Raw genomic sequence first — 22192 nt, forward strand, 5'->3', positions numbered from 1 at the left:
GCCCTGACTGAGAAACAAAACATAATCTCTATGTTATATGTATTCTTACCAAACTGTAATAACTTCAAAGTTCTTACTTGCCAAACTATCCATCCCATTCTGTGTGTTTTGTATGCTCTTAGCTGATACAATGGCAGAATTGCTGCAATGCATCAGAATAGGTATCTCTCCAATATCCAAAGGAATCTCCTCTAGGTGTGGGAAATGAGTTCTGTTTGCTGTCCGGTGTACCAGATTAGAGCTAGATTCAATCAAGGGATATTTCAGACGAAAGAATTTCCCCCTCAACCGGGTTCCACGCCGGTCCATCATGCACAATTTGAGTGCTTCAAGATTATCTTTCCAACCGAAGCAACCTTCAGTTAAAGTCAATTTTATTAGTGAAGAAGGAAGGCAAAGTAGCGTAGCGATATATTTCGGTGGTTCAGCATATTTTTCAATGTAAAGGAGCAAGTTAGTACTCTAGACATCCTAGATTTTTGAGATAGCTGTGAGACCTTCCTTCAGAACAATCACTGTAAGAAACTTTTAATTTCTTGATGTTGGGGTTTTTCTTTGACAGGTATCTTCAACAAAGACTTGTTGTACATTTCGCAACGACATGGAATACCCTCATCAATCTAAAATTAGCAATGGATGGCCAAAACCGCATAAAAATCACATACTAAAGAACGAACTTGTGATGCTAATGGCAAAACCTGAAGGGCTTGACGATGGTGATAATGCTCATTCGACGTGCTTTGATTAACACCAATTCGACGCTGGCTATGTTTGTCGTTCAGGGTAATAAAATTATGTGACATCCTGACACTTCTCTCTGCGAACTATCCTTACACTCATAGGTCCCAAAGAGATCATGAACTTTGTAATCTTTTACTTTCCCACTAGACAGCCCGAACTCATGAACTAGGATGAGATTCCTATCAATGAGATCATTTAAGTATCCTCAAGCAACCATCTCTATGCTTTTACCTAACCATCTCTATGCTTTTACCTTTGCCATCATCTCACGAGACATAAATCCCAGTATTCTAAAGCAATTGTGATTATCTTCTAAATTTGCGATTGAATGTAGGTGTGCCACAACATACTCCCAGTATTATCATGTCCTTTGTGAGTTAGCAAGGAGTCCACCAACTACCACGATTGCGAGAGGTAATCAATCCCCTGACATTTTCGGCTATCTTTTTTCCAATTTGATCCACGACTTGGGTTTCAATGATATCTTCTGCTTCGGGGATGCGAGATTCCAAAGGGTCTTGTGTTTCCTCGCAATCTCGGGGAGAATATTTTCCAAGAAAATCCTGAAAGAAACAAACGTTTTCAGAAAGAGATTGCATTTGTTTCTTGTCAAGAGTGATGGGAGGTATCTGATGGTATTGGAGCTGCTCCATAATATGATGAGAGAAAGAACAGCTGCATAAGCTGCCATATCTACAGTTTCTGTAGTACGTTGAGAGATGTTTTGTTACAACTAAGTCTCAAACTCATCCCAAACTTAAGACCTCGGTATCACATATATTATAATTAACTAAGTAAATATATTAGTATGCCTTGATAACTTATAATCAAATTGAATAATTAGTTGGATCCATAATTTGTGAACAAAATAATAATGGGATCCATTTAAAAAGAAATTTCCTGATTTGCAAAATTAAATTAACTCCGAGAAAACCACCCTTCAAGGATACCCTGATAACGAGATGCTAGTCTCCATCTTCAAATAATTAGCCAATCCATCTACCGCCAAACCTGTGTCACAAATGCACAAAACTACTTAAAGAGCAATTTTAACATTGGAAATATCACAGAGCTCACCCAAAAATACAAAATTCTATAAAAATGCATGAAAAGGATTGGAAAACGATAATCCAAACTAAATTCATACCGATCTTGAACTTCAAAATTGTCACTTGCCAAGCTCTCAACTTCAGCAAGATCAAGTTCATTTTGTTCCGATAAACGAACTCGAACTCGAAGACTTGCATTACCAAGGTTCTCCTGTTCATCTAGTATGTTTTTAGCAGAAATGACAGCAGAATTACTGCAATATATCAACTCCATCAATCGCAGCGTTGGTATTTCTCCGATATCCAAAGGGATATCATTCAATTTATATAATCCTTCAAGAACAAGGTGCTCGAGATGTGGAAAATGAGTTTTGTCTGCTGTCCAATATACCAGATCTTTGCAATACTGAATCAGAAGGAATTTCAGGCTAAGGAATTCCCCCTCCACTGGAATCCACTTGGGTCCACAGAAGGACTCCCATTCCAATTTCAGTACTTCAAGATGGGGCAACGAACCAATCTTTGTCATATCCTCCCAATTAAGGCGAGTAAAACTTAAAGTCAGCTTTTTGAGTGAAAAAGGGAAGGTGAGGTCCTGTTGCAGTACAAGTTGACAATTCGGGGATGGAAAGACACAAACTAGTGATTCGAGTTTATTTAGACAACGAAGATTGTTGAGACAACAGTTAGAAGACAATCCTTCATGCAAATCATCATAAATAATGTGCATTTTATTGACATTAGGAATTCGCATGATGGCATCCTCGGTGAACTTGAAGTTTACTGTCACTGATAGCCTTTGTAGATTGTTCAAAACAAATGGATCTACCTTGTGCATTGGGGGGTTTGAAGGACTTGGTAGAAAATGTCTGTCTATATGAAGATTTCTAAGTTGCGACATCTCCCAAATTTCAGGCGGTAAAATAAAAGGTTTTATCCATGTACCTTTAACGATTACAGTTTGTAGATTCCAAAGCTGACAGATAGAAGAAGGAAGGATTAAAGAAGGATACACGAAATTTTTCCAATCAACTCTAAAAGAAAGATACCGAGAGTTAACTAAATGAGTCATACTATATGGGGAATATCCTTCATTGAAATAACCTGTGTCTGTAGAATCGAATACCCTCAACAATCTCAATTCAAAGAATGGTAAAGCCACCTTAAAATCACACAACAAAGAACGGATGCTTGATGTTGACTCTGAATCTTTAAGAACTTTATTAAGGCTACCTCGCTCTTCCATTGTGCTCTTGTGAACACTAACTCGACTTCTGCCATGAATGCAATAGAAAATGTCAAAATTCAGCATGCCCTTGACACCAATGAATTTCTCTTTATGACATTCTCTTAAACACAGGCCCCTCAAAAGATCATGGATGCGGCAAAATTTTACTTTCCCACTACATCCACGTTCATTAACTAAGATGAGGTTCCTGTCAATAAGATCAGTCAAGTATGATCGTGCAACCAATTCCAAGCTCTTGCCTTCAACTGGTTTAAGAAATCCCTCGCCAACCCATAATTTTATTAGCCTTGAGACACAAATATTTTCGTCTTCAGGGAAAACTCCCATATATAGAAAACATGGTTTTAAATGAACAGGTAAGTAATTGTAACTTAAAGACAATATGTTCAAGCAATGTTCATGGTCCTCTAAATTTAAGATCGAATGCAAGTTTTCAGCAACATACTCCCATTGTTCTCGTGTCTCTTTTGAGTTTGCAAGAATCCCACCAACCAAAACGATTGATAGAGGCAATCCTCTGCAATTTATGGCAATCTTCTTTCCAATCTTCTCCAATTTGACAGGACAAGATGTTTGTGTGAACACGTTTCTACAAAGTAGATCCCAGCTTTTCTCCTCGTCCAGAAAATTCATCTGAAAAGTACTCGAGCCTAAATGAATAGCCATATCTGATAACCTAGTAGTTATCACTATGCGACTTCTATCGCTGTTGTCTGGAAAGAACCTTTTTACATCGTCCCACGGTTCGGTGCTCCACATATCATCCATCACAACCAAATATCTTCTTCCCCATAAACTTTTGTATAATAGAGATCCCAATTCTTCTTCACTAGCTTCACTCATTTTATCGGAAGATATTAATAACTTTTTATCGACATCAGTTTTTCCCACACATTTAAGAGCTTCTAAAAGAATATCTCGAACTCTATAATCTTGAGAAATGGTAACCCAAATACAAACGTGAAAGTGTTGCACAATGTATAAGTTATCGTAAACATGTTTAGCAAGCGTTGTCTTACCAATACCCCCCATCCCCACGATTTGAAGAATCTGTCGCGTGGGTTGTTGCGTTGTAAGACGTTCCATGATTTCAATCAATGCATCATCAAAACCCACCATGGCCAAGTTCCTGGTAGATGCAGGCTTTGATAAAATATTACTGGATATTGAATTTTTAGGCTTCGGATCTTGTGTACCTATCTTCTCCTGAATCTTGATAACATGTTGCTTGATTAAATCCATGTCTTTTATAAAATTTCCCAACTCTTTACAATCGGGAATCCCACCATCTCCATGTCTCCTGGTTCGTGCGAGGATTATGTCTGCTATATGCGACTCCACGGCGTCTTCGGCTGCACAAGCTGCTTCAGCAATTCGCTTTTCCAGATCTTCTTGCACTGCATCGCGGCCTCTGTGAGGATGGTTTTCAAGAAATTGTTGCAAGAAACTTACCACATCAAGAAGAGCATGGTATTGTTTCTTGTCAAACGTTATCGGAGGGTGAGGATGATTCGTGATCGTCTCCATAAGGTTCTGAAGAGAAACAAGAGCTGCGTAAGCTGCCATTTTTGTTTTGAAAATCTTGTCTTTGTCGAATGCTTTTTCACACGACTGGAGTCTTAGACTGTTGACTGTATATCACTATATCTATACTATAATTTTAGACGGGTAAAATATTTAAAATCATAATTATTTTATTAAAAAAATCAACCTGTTATATATTTTACATATAAAAAACGGGAAATTGACTTTCGGTCTCCGGCCGTCGATTTTTTTTGTGTTCAGTCTCTGGGTACTTTTTTAGTACCACATTTCCACATGAAGTATACCACATTTTGTATGACATAGTACCACAATTTTGTGGGTAGGGAGTGAACCCAAAGAAATATTTTGATTGGAGATTTTTCACCAACTTCCCCGATAAAAAAACTATTTAAATAAAATTTTCTTTTAAATTGAACAACTCTTTTGAAATTAAAAACAATTTATGTTAATTATTTTATATAATTTAATCGATTTAAAAAATAATAACACATCCAAAGCAACAAGTGTATTTTTCACTAGTTTTATTTAAAAATTGGAAGTCTGGAATCTCTTCCCCCAACCTAGGTCCGGCTCCAGAGGGAGTCAGCCTTGGAAGCTGCCTAGGGCCTCGCCTTGGTCGGGTCTCCAATTTTTTTTAATAATTTTAAATTTTATTGTGGTTATTTCAAAAAAAATAAAATTGAAATTTAAAATGATGGTCATTTTTTTGTATTTTTGCTCCTCTTTTCTTTGTGTAAAAAAAAAAACGACCCTCTTTATTCTTAAAAAAAACTTTCTGTGTTATAGATAAAATATTGTAGATGGTTATTTAGATAAGATTTGTTTTTATTATGTTATCAACTATTCAAACTCTGTAAATATGCTCTATAAATAGAGTTCTCAAATGATGAATAAAGCATTCCAATTTATTTATTTTCTTCTCATTATATTTTTCATTATTCATAACATGTTATCAGCACGAGTGCTTTTTAAGGTAAAATTCATAAATAATTTATTCTTAGTCTTGTATGGATGCTCTCGAAGAATCACAATATTTAGATTTAATATTGATGCTCCCGAAATAGCACAAATTATAGGTTTATATTGATGTTATGAAGAAGTACAACACGGCTTTATGTTAATAATATTGATAGATCTATGAATAAAATATAAACATATAAAATTTNTTATAAATGTATTGTTGTTTTGATTCAAGTTTTCTTATCATATCTTAGCTTGCTTGTTTAGTATTTATATTATTTAAATTTTGATGATTTAACTAAACACTAAAATATTGTATGAATACAAGTATTTGATAAATTTATGACAAATTTTGAGTCCAGTCACGATACTATAATTGATATTAATTGGAAAAAACAATTTTTACTATTTTTTATATATGCCTTTTCTTCACTTTGAAATTGATTGGTTCCTATGATAGTAGCGTACTTGACGAACAAGGTAATTTATTTGTCGGAATTCGAAATTTGACATAGATACATAAAGTATTAATTGAATACATCTCCATGTACACCAAATTCAATAGACTACATGATATCATATTTATTTATATTTTCTATGCACAAATGAAGACTAGATAATGGTTAGATAAAATAATTTATTATTTATGTTCATTAATGTTAGTTTAACAAATAGAAGAACAAAATTCAAAATTGCATAGTAAAAGTGGTAACATATATTATCATTGCATTATTTGTTATAATATTTATTTTCAATGATAGTAATACAATTTTACTCTATAAATATTACAATTCTAATATGTTTTTGTTATAATTCTAATTATATAATTTTTTTTCTTTTTTTTTTTCAAGTTGCAATGACTAATATCACAAAACTTGAATTTGAAGCACTTGACTTGACTGAAAAAATTATTTATCGTGGATTTTGGATGCCGAGGTCCACCTTATCTCTATGAATTTAGGGGATACAATCAAAGAAGTAAATGAAATGTCCCAGCAGGACCGTGCAAATGCACTCATTTTTCTTCGTCATCACCTCAATGATGGGTTGAAAGTCGAATATCTCACTGTGAAAGAGCCACGAGAGCTTTGGAAAAATCTAAAAGATATATTTGATCATTAGAGAACTATAGTTCTCCCAAGAGCAAGATATGAATGGATGCATCTACGCTTACAAGATTTTAAGTCTGTAAGTGATTATAACTCTGCACTATCTAGTTCCACACTGATACTTTGTGGAGAGAGAGTCACATATCAAGACATGTTAGAAAAGGCATCCTCCACTTTTCATGCATCAAACGTTCTCCTGCAGCAACAATATCGTAAACGTGGATTTCAAAGGTACTCTGAACTTATCTCATGCTTACTAGTTGTTGAACAAAACAATGATATGCTCATGAAAAATCGCCAAATGCGCCCAACTGGATCCACACCATTTCCTAAAGCAAATGGAACTATATTTCCTGAAGAAGATGGAATTGCATTTCCTGAAGCAAATGCTAATTCCACTCAAAGTCATGACAATGAGAGCAAACGTGGATGTGGGCGTGGCCAAAGAATATATTATCATCAACAAAATAGAAAGAAACATAAAACAAGCCACCAGCAGTGGGATTCCAATAATGAAAAAAAAGGAGAAAATTTTCAAAGTGTATGAAGAAAAATGTTATAGGTATGGAATAGAAGGGCATTGGTCTCGCAAATTGTACTTGCCCAAGTATAGCATTTTTGTTAATCTTTTAGCAAGATATAATTCATGTACAACCCGAATACATTGGAAAGGTGTAAAACACATATTTTGTTACCTTCGTGGTACAACTGATATGGGATTATTTTATTCGACAAAATCAAAATCTTCTTTAGTTAGATATGCAGATGCATGATATCTTTCTGATCCACATAAAGCTAAATCACAGATAGGTTATGTGTTTACACGAGGAGACACTGCTATATCATGGAAGTCGGTGAAGCAATCCTTAACAGCGACGTTTTCAAATCAATCTGAGATCATTGCGATGCATGAAACAAGTCGAAAGTGTGTGTGGTTGAGATTCATGACACAACATATTCAAGAATCGTGTGGGTTGCCAACAACCAAAGATTGCCCGACAATAATATTCGAAGATAATGCAGCTTGCACTGCACAATTAAAAGGAGGTTATATCAAAGGTGATGGAACAAAGCATATTTCACCAAAGTTCTTCTATACACACGAGCTTCAAGAAAATGGTGATATTGACGTCCATCAAATCCGCTCAAGTGACAATATAGTCGATTTATTCACAAAGGCATTGCCAACTTCAGCATTCAAGAAATTGGTGCATAGGATAGGGATACATCAGTTGAAGGATCTTAGATGATTGAGATCAGAGATATCTATTGTTGTACTTGTTTTCCTTCGTTCTGTTTTTTCCATTAGGTTTTACTGATAAAGTTTTAATGAAGCAACATTTGAGTCCCAACATCTCTTAGAAATAATATGTTGAGTCGATAATCATCTAAAGAGGAGTGTTATAGATAAAATATTGTAGATGATTATTTAGATAAGATTTGTTTTTATCATGTTATCAACTATTGAAACTCTGTAAATGTGCTTTATAAATATAGATATCAAATGATGAATAAATCATTATAATTCATTCTCTCCTCTTTATATTTTTCACTATTCATAGCATTCAATTTTAATTTTTTTTTTTTGGGAAATTTGGAATTTGAGCTCCAATTAGCATTAAAAGCAAGGTACCGTGAGTTAACAAGTTGAAAAATACCTTCTAGAGAGTAAACATGGTTCAATTTTTCTTTGACATAAAAGTATTTGTCTACTACTTTGAAAACCCGCAATAACCTAAAAGGAAGGGATGCCAAAACCCCACTAATATCACATATCAAAGAGCGAGCCAGTGACGCCGATGGCAAGGCATGAAGCACTTGATTGAGTTGATCATCTTCACACGATGTACTTTGATGAATGCTAATGCGACGTTCCTTACACATGACTTCACGAATGTCAAAATCATGCACCCTAGTCACACAAATAAATCTATCTTTACGGGCTTCTCTTATGCACATGTCCCTCAAGAGATCATGTACGTAGCAAAATTTCACAGTCCCGCTAGACCCCCATGTATGAACTAAAATGAGATTTCTATCTACCAGATCGTCCTAGTATGCTCTTGCAACCGCTTCCAAGCTTTTAGATTTGATTGGTTTAAGAAACCCCTCGGCAATCCATAATTTTACGAGCCACGAGACACGAATTTCACTGTCTTCGGGAAAAACTCCCATGTAGAGAAAACATGGTTTTAAATGAGCAGGCAAGTAATCATAACTTAAAGACAGTATTTTGGAGCAGTGCTCATCATCTTTTAAATTCAGAATGGGGGATAAGTTTTCTGCATCAAATTCCCAATTTTTTTGCGTCTTTTCCGAGCTCGCGAGAAGCCCACCAACCAAAACAACTGAGAGAGGTAGCCCTCTACATTTTTTGGCAATCTTCTCCCCAATATCCTTCAATTCAAGAGGACAACATTCTTTTCCAAACACTGTTTTGCTAAGTAGTTCCCAACTTTTATCTTCATCTAGAAAATTCATCTTAATACTGCAGGTGCCGAAATAACTAGCCACAACTGATAGCCTAGTGGTTATCATTATTCGACTTCCGTCATTTCCTTTTGGAAAGAAGAACTTTAACTTTTTCCATGCCTCAATACTCCACATGTCATCCATGATAATCAAAAATCTTCTCCCTGATAAAATTCTATATAATCGGAGTCCTAATTCATGTAAGCCCACTCGACTCATTTCATCAGCAAATTTGGCAAAATTTTCGTTGGGGTTACCTTTATTTGGACAAAAGAGAGCTGTTAAAAAAATCTCTCGAACTCTAAATTCTTGAGATATTGTAACCCAAACACGAATGTCAAGGTAACAAAGAACAAATGAATGATCATACACATTTCTAGCGAGTGTAGTCTTACCAATACCGCCCATTCCTACAATCGGCAGGATTTGTAGAGCCGGGCATTGTTCGGTGAGCCTACTAATGATATCCAAGAAGATTTCATCAAAACCCACGAAGGTGTTGTTCTTTGTGGGAGTAAATGCTGATAAATCACTGGACCTTATTGAATATTTAGGCATCACATCTTGCGTACCCCTCTTCTCTTGAAACTGGACAACTTCTTTCTTGATCAAATCCATACCTTGGATTACCTTTTGTAAATCTTGGCTGAAGAAATTATGGGAACTTCTCTCTGATCCATGACTTATGGATGCTTCAAGAAATATTTGATCCACTATACGAGATTCGATGATATCTTCAGCTGAATGGGCTAAATCAGCAATCTCGCTTTCCAAATGGAATTGGAATGGGTAATTATCAAGAAAATCTTGCAAGAAACTAATCTTCTCACAAAGGGATTTGGTTTGTTCTTCGTCAAGAGTAATCGGAGGGCGATGATGGTTCTGAATTTGCTCGATGATATGTGCTAGAGAAACTAGAGCTGCGTAAGCTGCCATTGACTGCCTGGCAATGAATCTTTGTCATAAGATTCAGCGTATGGAAAGAGAACCGCAAATCAGTGGCTTCCTCGGCATATTTAGGAAAATAGATTTTATCAATATTTTTTTTAATTGACGTATATTTCGAAATTCCCAAATATTACAACTTGAACAAAAGAAACAACATATTTTTAATTAAAGTAGCAACAAAATTTTTCCATCAACATCAACAGTGAATCCACGTAAGCATATATTCATCATCTAAAACTTATTGGTTATCTTCGATCTCGTTCTCATTCTCTTTCTCATTTAATTAGTTCAACATCAATCAACAAGTAGGGATGAGAATACTCTCAGCTTTGAAAACAATTCATATATAATTGTATATTTTGATAAAAATAAAATAATTCAAAAATAATATTACAGTAATAACAACAAATCATATTTTGCAAGTGCACTAAAATAACTACGTTTCTTGTTATTAAACTGATCTCAATCCCTCTGTATATTACCCTAAAATGACAATGTTATCCGTAGTAACACAAAAACTCATGTGAGACGGTCTCACAGGTCAATTTTGTGAAACATATATTTTATATGGGTTACCTACGAAAAAATATTACTTTCTATGTCAAATATATTAATTTTTATTGTAAACATGGACATGATTGATCATTCTTACGAATAAAGATCAATGAGACCACAGTAGGAAATATAAATCAATAGTGTTTAAAATATACATTCATATCATTTGGTTTATAATCATTTAATGCAAAAATAAAAAATGGTTCAAAACAGAAATCCACTTGAAAAATCGCATTTTTCTTAGCCCCAAGATTCCTATCCGACATTTGCTTGCATCCTTATTGATTGGGCATTTATACTATTTGACTCGCTCTTACATTCATCTCCATTTATTTATTAAATTTAATGATATTCATTAATCCTCCAATAAATTAAAAAATAAATAAAAATTGCTCTCCATCCTCAACTCGATTCTATTTGGTACACGATCAACTTTGATTCGAAATACTTTAAAAATCATAATAAATACTAGTGGATCGACGCACGCATTGCATGCTTGTACAATATTTTTTATAATTCATTTGATTTATATTTAAATAAGGATCAAAATCTATTTATAACAAATAATGAATAACTGTACTGTAATTTTGATATATTAATTAAAAAATAAATAGAAAAAAGAAAGAGAGAAAAAAAAAACAAAAGTAAAAATTGAATCTACAACCTGATAATTAGAAAACAGATGCTCTATCTGATAAACTGCATATGACTTACATTAAAGTTTTACACTTTATTTATATATATAATTACTAAAACAGACCATGACACAAAAAAATAGTTACTCTAAAAATTTCAAATTTAATAATATAATATAGATAGTATAGATAAACTAATTAACTTTATTTATCGCACGTGCATATCCTCTTGATGTATAAATTATAATTTAAGGTTATGTTCGGTAAGAGTTATAAGTCAATATTTCATTTTTTGTTGGCTCAATTAACCTCAAAAATTGGCCCAGCAGTGATCGGTTTGTTGTTAAAGGTAAATCATTGTAAAATTTACCTCTCATATATTTTACATCTCTGTAATGATTTATTCTGATTTTTTAAATTTCGATTTTAGTCGCGGTTATGTTGGCGTGTAGGATAGGATAGTTTGTTATGAGATAATATGAAGAGTAAAATTATAGCATGAGATATAAATATTATGATGCGATGATATTTGGAGGAATAACTTTGGTCAAATTTTATTTTTTTTAAATGTTCATCTCCAAGTGTATTTGGTCATTTTTTTAAAAAATGTTTGACCAAAATTATTTTGCTAACTACTCTAAAATATACATCTCCGTGTAAAAAAATGTTTGACCAAAGTTATTTTACTAATATCAAAATGTAAATCTATTATATGAGACTTTAATTTAATTTTAGCAAAACTCCGTTAAGCCTTGAGAAGTTATGGGCTACCGAGTCAAATGGGTTGGATTTATTTAAGGCCTATATGTGGTTAACTGGGCTCTAACAATTTTGGCCCATTTATTAGATCAAAGAGCATCCCCCGACAAATCGAAGAACTCAGCTCAGATCGTCTGTTTTCTGCTGGATTCAGTGATTATTTTTTTCCTGAGAAAATCTCGCAAATTCTTTCTCTAGCAATGGCCACCTTTCTCAGTCGAGTATGTTTTTCTGCACTTTTTTCAATCTTGTTTCATTTCGTCATCCTAGATCATTTAATAATTTGGGCATTCATTGGTTGTTTATGATAGATCTGATTTAATACGGTTCATAACCACTTTGATCTTTCTGTAATATATGTTTTTGGAAAAACCCGCGAAAATGATTCCTTTGCGATTCAATATTCGTGCAGTTCTATGGGGATTTGAGCCTTTTGAACACAGCCCATTGTTGTGTGTGTAAAGTGGATTCAGTACAATGTATTGTTCTTCGGTGTAATTTCGAACTTTTCAGTGTTTTGAAGGATGATGATTTCTGATATTTTATATGCAATGAGAATGTGTCTTTGAATGAGATGCATGTGCAGGGGGAACTCGCACCTGCATATATTAACTCGTCCCCACATTTGATGTATATAAATTCTGATGCACTGTGAATGATCATGATTTATACATCTAGGATTGATGAATGCGTTATTTAGATGCTCTGTACTATATGTGTATTGTTAGGTCATAATCCTTGTTGAAGAGCTCCTCAAGTTTGCCAGTCATTCTACAATTGCATGTGGAGTTGATTGACATCACAATATTGTCCATACTTTGTGAAACCTGCATCCATGGTGGCCTGCTCTACAGAACTTTAATTTATTTATCACAATTCGGTGCATGAGCCTTAATCCAATTTGTAATATAAACACGGGAAATCCTAGATTTCCTCTCCCTATATCAATTTTTAACGAGAGCACCGATGTTTTGTTGTAAGCCCAAGAGAGAGCCTATTACCTAAAGAGGAGCCTTTTGGATAGGAGAGTCCCTCCAACCTATCATTAACCACAATCACTTGCGAAGCTGATGTGGGTTCACGGCACATATTGTATGTGTTTAGTTACTGTGTAGTTTTATAATTATGATAGATGTTTTAACTAGGAATTGTGAAATTTTTCATGATTGGCTTTATGGGTTTCTGTAATGATTTTGATCAAGAGTGTATGAACATTGTAGGAGGCTTGCCCTACTATAAAGAACATACTACTATTGGATTCTGAAGGGAAACGTGTTGCAGTTAAGTACTATTCAGATGACTGGCCGACCAACAGTACAAGGCTAGCTTTTGAGAAGTCCGTTTTTACGAAAACCCAAAAGTCTAATGCTCGAACTGAAGGTATTGTTATGCTTGAGGTTTTTCGGTAATTTTTCGTTGGAAATGTTGGCAATATATAGTTTTAATGTGAGGGATGTTTTATAGTTATGATTACCCTCATAAAATTGTTGTGTTCTGGTTGGGAAATAAAGCCTGCTACCACTTCGAGGTAGGTTGATTCACTCGAAAAGCGGTCTTTTGTCTTGCCACTCTTTGGTGTGCTCCTTGTTGCTTAAGTTTTTTGTCACAACTAGAAGTTTTGATGAATATAATTTCTAGATAAGGTGATAGTTATTCGAGTTGTTTTATGCATTTGTTTCATGGGTGTGCAGCGGAGATAACTATGCTGGAGAACAACATTATTGTGTATAAATTTGTTCAAGATCTGCACTTCTTCGTGACTGGGAGTGATGATGAGAATGAACTGATCCTAGCAACTGTACTGCAGGGTTTCTTTGATGCAGTTACCCTGCTCCTCAGGTTTTATTTTATGTTGGAATTTTCCACTACTTTTGGATCTTGAAAAATGCTTGTTTATGATTTTATATTAGTGAGGGTTTTGGTAAATTAGGAACAATGTTGAACAAAGGGAGGCGCTTGAGAACTTGGATCTGATTCTTTTGTGCCTTGATGAGATTGTTGATGGAGGGTACGTTCGTTGTCATTGATTCTGATATTTTATGAAAAAATAATCTGCTAAAATTGGTTGCCAAAGGCTGGAGCGAATGAATCACTTTATTGTTTACCTTAATGAAGCCACTTTGTAATATATGTATATTGGTAGCACATTTGAAAATACAATCCAAGTATAAGATATCTTTTCGACCGTTCTTTTAATATTATGTAAAGTGTTTCTGTAAGATAAGTCCCAGTGGATTAGTCAAATGTGGTCTGCATCAGCAATCTTGTTTTTATAAGTTTGAATGATTTCACATCTCCGCCATTCATCCTAATTAACCTGACCACGTCTTCAATTTCTAACTTTAAATTTTGGTCATCTATAATTTCCTTTTGGGGTCACCTTTTTTTCCTATGTTTATGTCTACGGCAGGATTATTCTCGAAACTGATGGTAGTACCATTGCTGGAAAAGTCGCAACCCACAGTATGGATGATGGAGCATCACTGTCTGAGCAGGTGCTGTTAGTCGATATGTTTGTCTCTATCATATCGATAAAGCACAACATTCTTTGTACTTTATCCCTCATTCTTAGGGCTGAGATACATACTAAAAATACACTATTACTTCACTGGGTGTTGCATAGATTTTACTTGGAAAAATTTAATGAGTTTTGATATTTGCTCACAGAAATATTTTATGCATTATATATATCTCTAACACAGTAATGTGTGCAGTGCATTGTCCGTGCTAGGGGTTTGAACGAACCTAATCAAATTTGATATTACTCATTGTTTCACTTTCTATCCTTAGGTTGAATTTACTCTGCTCAAAATTTGAAAACGAGCTGTCTTGGGTAGTGTTTGAGTTCAGCTTAATCTAGATTTCAAACTGTAGCTTTATTCTTTTAGCTCGAGTTAAAATTATTGAACGCTTTTAAGCAAATGTTTCAATTTCGGTTTGAGCTTGTGATTTATTATATTTATGAAAATATATTAAGTCCACTAGCTTATCGAATAAAATGATTCAGGTCGAAGTGTTTTTTGAAAATATATTTCAATATGCTTGAAATAGACTAGAATCCGATGATGTCAAATATAAAATGAATATTATCAAACTGCTGGAGAAATTTGTGATCCCATTCGATTCTCTTATACTAGTTTGTGTTGCAAAACAAACATAAATAAGAATAACCACAGAGAATCACTTCATTATGTGTTTTACATAGAATTTATTGTTAGAAGTTGCACTAGTACTGATCTTTTCTTTCTTTTAATCGCTTGAAGAGCCAACCGTGTGAGATGAAAGTCTCATGCACAGTTTTGAGGAGGGATAGCAATTTCTGAAAAAGAATAATCTATTTTATACACTTTCGACCTACTATTCGTTATATTTTTGCAACGCTGACAAGTTTGATATTGATTTTCGCAGACGATATCTCAAGCTCTAGCCACAGCACGCGAGCACTTGACAAGGTCACTACTCAGTTGAAACCATGTCAATCATCCATTCTTCAAAATTTCTTCCTATGTGACAGTTGTTTTCCTTGTTTCTTTGATGGAAATTCTCTCTTTTGAGATTGTTTGGTGTCTAGAAGCAGGACAGGTCGTAAGAATAAAACTACTCATGTTTTTGTCCTATAAGTGAACATGTATTCGATCTATTTTGTGTCCTTTTTTCATATTTTACTTACTTTACTATGAATTCGAGGTATCTATTAATTCGTTGTTATATTTCAACAAGACTTGTCATTTATTTAGCTAATACCATTTGAAGCAGAAGTTTGAACTGAGTCGGGTTTGTCCAAATGCGGATTTCTTTGCTTCTAAATGGCATTTGTGTACGCTTTCAAGTTTCAACTTGCAATATTCTAAGAGTTAGAATAAGATCAGTACTAATCACGTTTTGGCAAAGTAATTGGACTTGTAAACAGCCGGCTTAAAGTTTTCTTCTAAAAAAAACAAAATTTGCATTGCTTTGTTTTGGCAGGCTCGTGAAACAATAATATTATAATTTATTAATAAAAATAACCTTGAATTTATCATATTTTTATTTTAATTCGATATATTGGTTTAAATATGTATCGTTCTGTCATCTTGTATGTTAATCTAATCCAGAAAAAGTTAAAAAAAAAAAAAATTGCATAAGAATTATCATTATATTTCAAAACGAAAGTTAAATACTAGAAAAATATTAAATGCTTAAAATTTCCTTTTCTTGTTATCGAATCAAATGTTAATACATTTATATCATAGCGCGTTTGATTACATTTTACAGGCAAAAAACTTGTGTGAGACGGTTTCACGGGTCGTATTTTGTGAGACGGAACTTTTATTTGGCTCATCCATGAAAAAATATTAATTTTTATGCTAAGAGTATTACTTTATATTGTGAATATCGGTAGGGTTGCCCGTCTCACAGATAAAGATTCATGAGACCGTCTCACAAGAGACCTACTCATTTTACAATAATCGAAATTAAAAATAATTATTATTCATATATTTCAAGTTATAATCACATCATTCATAATTTTTATGGTAAAATCTTAAAAACAATCTAATGTCATTGTCAATTATCCCAATTTTGTGACATTACCGAAGGTTTTTTTTTTTTAAATGAACAAAAATTATAGAAATACTGGCATACACGTTCAATCAATCGTGTGTTCCGGAAAAATAATTGAATATTTATTGATTGATTTCCAAGAAATTCCTATTAAGTCAACTTTTGACGTGAAGGCCTGATCGATACATTTAATTCAAATCAACAAATTCCAAATGTATAATTAGCATTGATTATTATTTAAAAATCAATGGACATTTGATTACTTAGAAATTTAATGTTAAATATCATTGCCTTTGGATCCAAAATGCGCCTTTCTTGTCTTTAAAAAAAATGGACTGACTAAATATAAATGTCAACTTTATGATACAATAGATAATCATTTAATGAATATTTTAAATTAATCACATTATATGTTCTCGAACTTTAAATTATTAATTAATTAATCAGCTGAGTGCAATCAAATTGCAATACATGTGTGATATGAATGTATTAGTTAAGTAAATTGTTTGCCTTTTTTTTTTACACAAATTAAATTAAATAAAAACGATAAAGTTTATTAGTTGGAAGCTAAGTAATAATAGATGATCAATTCTCTTGTGAGACGATCTCGTGGATATAGACTCGATCTATATATGTAAATAAAAATAATATTTTTAACATAAAAATAATATTTTTTGAGTTATATCGAGTTGGAGATATGTTTCATAAAATTGATGTGTTTAAATGACTAAATTATTTTTCTCCTTATCTATATATATCTTTAAATTTGTTAAGAATATTATTCATATTATTCTTAATTTTAATGATAAGTAATTGTTGCACTCAAATTTGTATAAAAGCCCATCAGTTGCCAAATCTCATTAAGGATTCTATTGGTTCGAGAAAAAAGCTGAACGATGGTGAAAGTTGATCTATGACCCACGATAAACGTGGAAGATAGCCAAACTTCTCTGGAGAATTGAACAAAAACTAACGAAAATTACCACATAGTGGCTCACGACAAACTCATCAACAAAAGCTACAACAAAGCGTTGCTTATTCCCATTTCCAGTAGTTTAAGTTCTTTAGTTTTCAACACATTCATTCGAATTTCTTGTAAAAATGTTCATAACAGCATAATTAAATTAGATGTTGTTCATGGATTTTTTCTGTAAATTCCATCAGATTCCTCATTATATTTCTCAGTTTATGGCTTATCGAGTGTGTTAAAACCAACAACCAAATCGAGATCTACGTCGTTTGATTGAAGAAGTTGGATTAATCACAAAATTGACACAATCACATGTCTGTCACGCCTTTTTGCGCAAACAGATTTTGGCACGTCCGGTGGGACACAATGCCTCCAAAGCATATCGAAACAAACAAATTAAAGGAATTCCTCAATCACAGGGGAAGGGCCATCATTCATAAGGAGAAGAAACCGATGCTGGCAAAAGACCAGTTGAGCAACTGGTACACAAGTTCGAGGAAGAGGTTGTTAAAGAAGGAGATATATTTTCTGTTGGTTATGAAGTTCATGTGAACATCATGATGTCTTATTGAGAAAAACATATGCGATGAACTCAGATAACTGAGTAATTCCTTTACTACTGTCATGATGGACTTTATGGGAGAGATGAGGTAGTAGAGGAGATTCCAAAAGAGGAGAATAAACCATCAATGGATGCACTGAGACTAAGCAGTTCGTGGAAGGCAAGTATACTCCTCTACACAAGAGAGAGGATATCACCGGTTTGGGGGCATCACCGGTTTTTGTGTCTCATGACGAAGACAAGTATAAGCCTCCACACAAGAGAGATGATGAGTTGTGGACAAGGCACCAAAACCGTAATAATGACAAACAAACAATTAGTAAAGTTTTTATTGTGACATCTCTTAATATGCAGGTGGAAATGTAAGAGTGTGGAGGAATACGAGGAATTTCAGTGCTGAATTCGGGGATTAATGCTTGGGTGGCAGGGCATCCTCCAGATCATAAGCTGACAAATAAAGAGGAAGTGAAGGGAAAATACTACTGTAATATCACAACTCCTTCAATCATAATACATATGCTTGTTGGACTTTTAAAATGTCTTACAGGAAAGGATCAATAAGATAATTCTAAAATTTTCTAAGAAAAATATACAATGACTGTGGATGAAGATCTTTTTTCCTTCAATGGCCAAAAAGAATGTGAATAACACCAATTTGTGTGTTTTTCTTAACGAAAAGAGGAGGTGGTGAGAGATAAATCTGTTAGGTCGGGAGGTGTTGTAATGAAGTTTGGGTGCCCAGTAAAATGATATTTGAAGTCAGAGATAGAAAAACTGAAAGTTTCATGAGGAACGATCATCAATACTCTATGACTGAAGATATTTGATAGATGGAGGAATGCAAGGTATGATGTAAGATCCATGACCAAAAGGCCGGTGAACCAATATCTTGGTGAAAGTTCCTCTAGTAACCAATGAATCATAGAAGAAGGGTTGATCAATATGAATTCTCTCCTTGGAAAAGACCACCACAATCGTTTGTCAAATGGAGGAGAGAAAACCTCGGTTTGTGGTTCTTTCTCCAATGACACCACCCAATGCAAATGGCAGCATATAGAACTTCCAAAGTTTTCAAAGCCTCTATCTTGGACACAAAAGAGAATATTGTTAAGGGAAAGGGCTGCGGAACATAGAACAGAGCCAAAAAAAATCTTTAAAGGATAAGAGAAAGCTTGGAAGAAAGGTCATTGAAGATAATGAAGGAGATGAGGATGATTTGTTATATGAGGGAGAAGGTGGTGAGATCAAAAATTCTATCTTCAAAGTAGGAGATATTCTTGTCTCATTTGATTGGGTCACATGTTATTTTGTGTTACTTGATGAATTTAAACACAAGACGTGTATGAGTCTGATATTCCTTCAAGGGTGAGGAATGGTACAGAAACTATCCAAAATGATACATTGAAGGATTGTGCAGGATTTCTCGTTGATGAAGGCAGACGAATGGTTATCAAAAATCCTATAACCGAGTTAACTAAACATATCAAACCACTTTACATCACATCGCATGTTAATGAGAAGCTGATGTCTAGAGTGTTGATAGACAATGGATCTGTTGTTAATGTTATGCCTTATATGCTTCAAAAGTTGGGAAAGAGTGTGGAAAATTTGATTCCTATATAAGTATATGTTGTAGCATTCACTTGAGAGTCTACTAAAAATTTTGGGTTCTTTCCGGCAAATATTACAATGAGATCTCAATCATCTTTGTCGGCTTTCTTTGTGGTTAATTCCAGGACTAGCTTTCATGCTTTGTTAAGAATAAATTGAATTCATGCATATCACTTTGTGTCATTATCCATATACCAATTATTGTTAATGTGGAGATGAGATGATGTAGAAGTGGTAGATGTTGATTCTCAGCCATACCAATCTAATTTTAATGTCATGGAAACTAGGTATTATGATAAAGCTTTTTGTTCTATTAAATCTCGAAATTTCAAAGTGAATGGACAACCAGAAAGAGTACACGTGGACACTCAAAAGATCAAAGAAGTAGTTGAAAAAGTTCTCAAACCCACAACCATGGTGTCTCCTAGACTGATGATTCGACCCATAATTGAAGAGGTTGATGATTAAATACAAGAAAGAAGTAATGGAAGTGACTGCAACTTCCACATAATACAACAAGGAAGAAATGGAAGTGGCTGCAACTTCCACTCAGGAAGCCACATTGCAGCATATGGTAGATGATGTTTGATCTCAAGAGTTATGGGATATTGATGGGACATAAATAATATATGAGGGAAAATGTGAAGATGACACAGGAGTAAAGTTACAGTTGGAAGATCTAGTTTTAGCTCCAGCTCAGATGGAATATCGACAGCCGGAGACCTAAGATCCTCGGGAAGGGACTACGGAGTGCCCTAAACCCAATTATATCAGTGTATTGTTAGAGGAAGATGTAAAGAAAGAAATAGTAGTGCTTTTGAAAGAGTTTAGAAATTGTTTCGCATGGGAGTGCATGAGACAAAAAGTTCGTGAAGCTAAATTATTAAGAAAAGATGAAATGTTTTATGGTCAATATTGTATGAAATAGGCTGTACGCCCACTTTAATTAGTTTTGTTCTCTTTTGTTTATAAAGTTGATGATATATGAAGAAACTTTGTGAGGATGCGGAGAATAGGCTTGTAAGCCGTTTTCTACAAAACTTACTTGTAAATAATGGTGGAACACTTGTAAATAAATAAAATTGTTGCTCATAGAATTTTTGGTGTGATTTGTTGCTGTGATTTTAAGGAATGATATTGGTGGATTTATCTCATTTTAGTAGTCAAGTTGGCTATTAAACATCAATAAAGATCGTCATTTAATTTCAGGTTGTTGATGTTGGATAGCGAAATTATATGATTTGTTTCATAGAATATTTATGTTTCTGTAAATGATTACATGACATACTATTCAACCGTTTTTTTTTAAAAAAATTAGCAGAACTTCCCTTGAAAATGATATATCTAGGAAACCCACGTAGCACGAACACATGGAGTTGTCGAAGTGTACATTGGAAACGATGAAGACGTCCGGAAGCGGGTTATGCAGATTTTTCCTGAAGCGACTATAAAATTTGTTGGCACTGGGACGGTGAAAGCGGCACATGGGAAGTCGCACCACTGAGACGATGGAAGATATTGGGATGGCGACTGAACTCGATGAATGTGGTGCAATAATGTGGTGTGTCGCCTCTTTCCGGCACCACATTGGACTTCGTTGGTGGTGTGGTTGGCGGTCGAGAATAAGATGAAGGGGGATGAGTGTTTGAGGTAAACACGAAATATGAAAAGATGATTTTGAAAAGCGAGGGTTTCTCACAGAAATGGAAACCGATGAACCCTAACTTGAGAAGAACTGGAATAATAAAGCTAGTCAGAAAGTACACGTTTGAATCTAATTTTTTGAGAAGAAAGAACATATGTCTCCACGATCAATTATTCCTCGTGTTTGTAGAACCACTCCTCTCATCCATCGAATTTTACTTTGGGGCCTATTGGGTCAATAGCAAAATATAGCAGGGTTAAATATAGTCGGGTTGTCCGACGACCAAATTGGCTACGCACCGAAATTTGTATAAAAGCACATTAGTTGCCGAAGCCCATTAAGGATTTGGCTGGCTCGAGAAGAAGGCCGCACTATGGTGTAAGTTACCCACGACCCATGGTCGATAAATGTGAAAGATGGCCAAACTGCTTGGAGAATTGAACAAAAACTGACAGAAATCATAAGAAAGGTGTCTCGACAAACTCATCAAAAAAGCTTTTGCAAATGCTCTCAAATCTTTATTCGCTTATTCCAATTTACAGTTGTTTAATTTCTTTAGTTTCAATATATTCCTTCAGTTTTCTTGTGATCAAGTTCATAACAACATAATTAAATTAGACGTTGTCCATGAATTTCTTCTATAAATTCTATCAGATTCCTCGTTATCATTCTCAATTCGTGGCTTACTGAGGGTGTTAGAACCACAAAACGAATCGGGATCCACGTCTTTTGATTGAAGAAGTCGGATTAATCACAAACTTGGTACGATCACGTGTCTGACACGACTACAATTTTTCTGTGCAAAACAGTAATATTAATTTCAACTTATTGGGTCATGAA

General features: G+C 34.3%; 3 protein-coding genes across 11 annotated transcripts; 1 reads left to right on the forward strand and 2 right to left on the reverse strand.

Moving 5' to 3' along the window:
* Positions 1–4657, reverse strand: LOC140986941 (putative late blight resistance protein homolog R1A-3). 8 transcript variants are annotated; one of them, XM_073455364.1, is made up of 3 exons: positions 1889–4657; positions 1692–1752; positions 1–356 (listed from the first exon to the last, which is right to left on the reverse strand). In XM_073455364.1, the coding sequence occupies exons 1-2, from the start codon at positions 4603–4605 to the stop codon at positions 1728–1730; spliced, it is 2742 nt and encodes a 913-aa protein (XP_073311465.1). In that variant the 5' UTR covers positions 4606–4657; the 3' UTR covers positions 1–356; positions 1692–1727. The 8 variants fall into 8 exon arrangements, with proteins under 8 accessions (XP_073311465.1, XP_073311463.1, XP_073311464.1 ...); XM_073455362.1 differs by having other exon boundaries at positions 1679–1752; XM_073455363.1 differs by lacking the exon at positions 1–356 and adding an exon at positions 995–1304.
* Positions 4658–8246: 3589 nt separating this feature from the next.
* On the reverse strand, positions 8247–10119 carry LOC140986429 (putative late blight resistance protein homolog R1B-17). The gene has a single exon (XM_073454675.1). The coding sequence runs from the start codon at positions 10059–10061 to the stop codon at positions 8706–8708; it is 1356 nt and encodes a 451-aa protein (XP_073310776.1). The 5' UTR covers positions 10062–10119; the 3' UTR covers positions 8247–8705.
* Positions 10120–12109: 1990 nt separating this feature from the next.
* On the forward strand, positions 12110–15703 carry LOC140985695 (coatomer subunit zeta-1-like). 2 transcript variants are annotated; one of them, XM_073453580.1, is made up of 6 exons: positions 12110–12243; positions 13243–13402; positions 13714–13861; positions 13953–14030; positions 14433–14517; positions 15431–15703. In XM_073453580.1, exons 1-6 carry the CDS (start codon positions 12223–12225, stop codon positions 15488–15490), a joined length of 552 nt encoding a protein of 183 aa, XP_073309681.1. In that variant the 5' UTR covers positions 12110–12222; the 3' UTR covers positions 15491–15703. The 2 variants fall into 2 exon arrangements, with proteins under 2 accessions (XP_073309681.1, XP_073309680.1); XM_073453579.1 differs by lacking the exon at positions 15431–15703 and adding an exon at positions 14595–14834 and having other exon boundaries at positions 14433–14534.
* Positions 15704–22192: the final 6489 nt, after the last annotated feature.

This window comes from Primulina huaijiensis, chromosome 10, assembly GCF_012295235.1.
Source record: "Primulina huaijiensis isolate GDHJ02 chromosome 10, ASM1229523v2, whole genome shotgun sequence".
Lineage (NCBI taxonomy): Eukaryota > Viridiplantae > Streptophyta > Magnoliopsida > Lamiales > Gesneriaceae > Primulina > Primulina huaijiensis.

Excerpts from the sequence above, each read along its gene's own strand:
- LOC140986941 (XM_073455364.1), bottom strand. The coding sequence starts at position 4,605 with ATGGCAGCTTACGCAGCTCTTGTTTCTCTTCAGAACCTTATGGAGACG. Across the intron at positions 1,753-1,888 it reads AATTTTGAAGTTCAAGATCG|GTTTGGCGGTAGATGGATTG; the intron begins GTATGAATTTAG and ends TTTGTGACACAG.
- LOC140986429 (XM_073454675.1), bottom strand. The coding sequence starts at position 10,061 with ATGGCAGCTTACGCAGCTCTAGTTTCTCTAGCACATATCATCGAGCAA.
- LOC140985695 (XM_073453579.1), top strand. The coding sequence starts at position 12,223 with ATGGCCACCTTTCTCAGTCGA. Across the intron at positions 13,403-13,713 it reads GTCTAATGCTCGAACTGAAG|CGGAGATAACTATGCTGGAG; the intron begins GTATTGTTATGC and ends ATGGGTGTGCAG. Across the intron at positions 14,031-14,432 it reads GATGAGATTGTTGATGGAGG|GATTATTCTCGAAACTGATG; the intron begins GTACGTTCGTTG and ends TGTCTACGGCAG.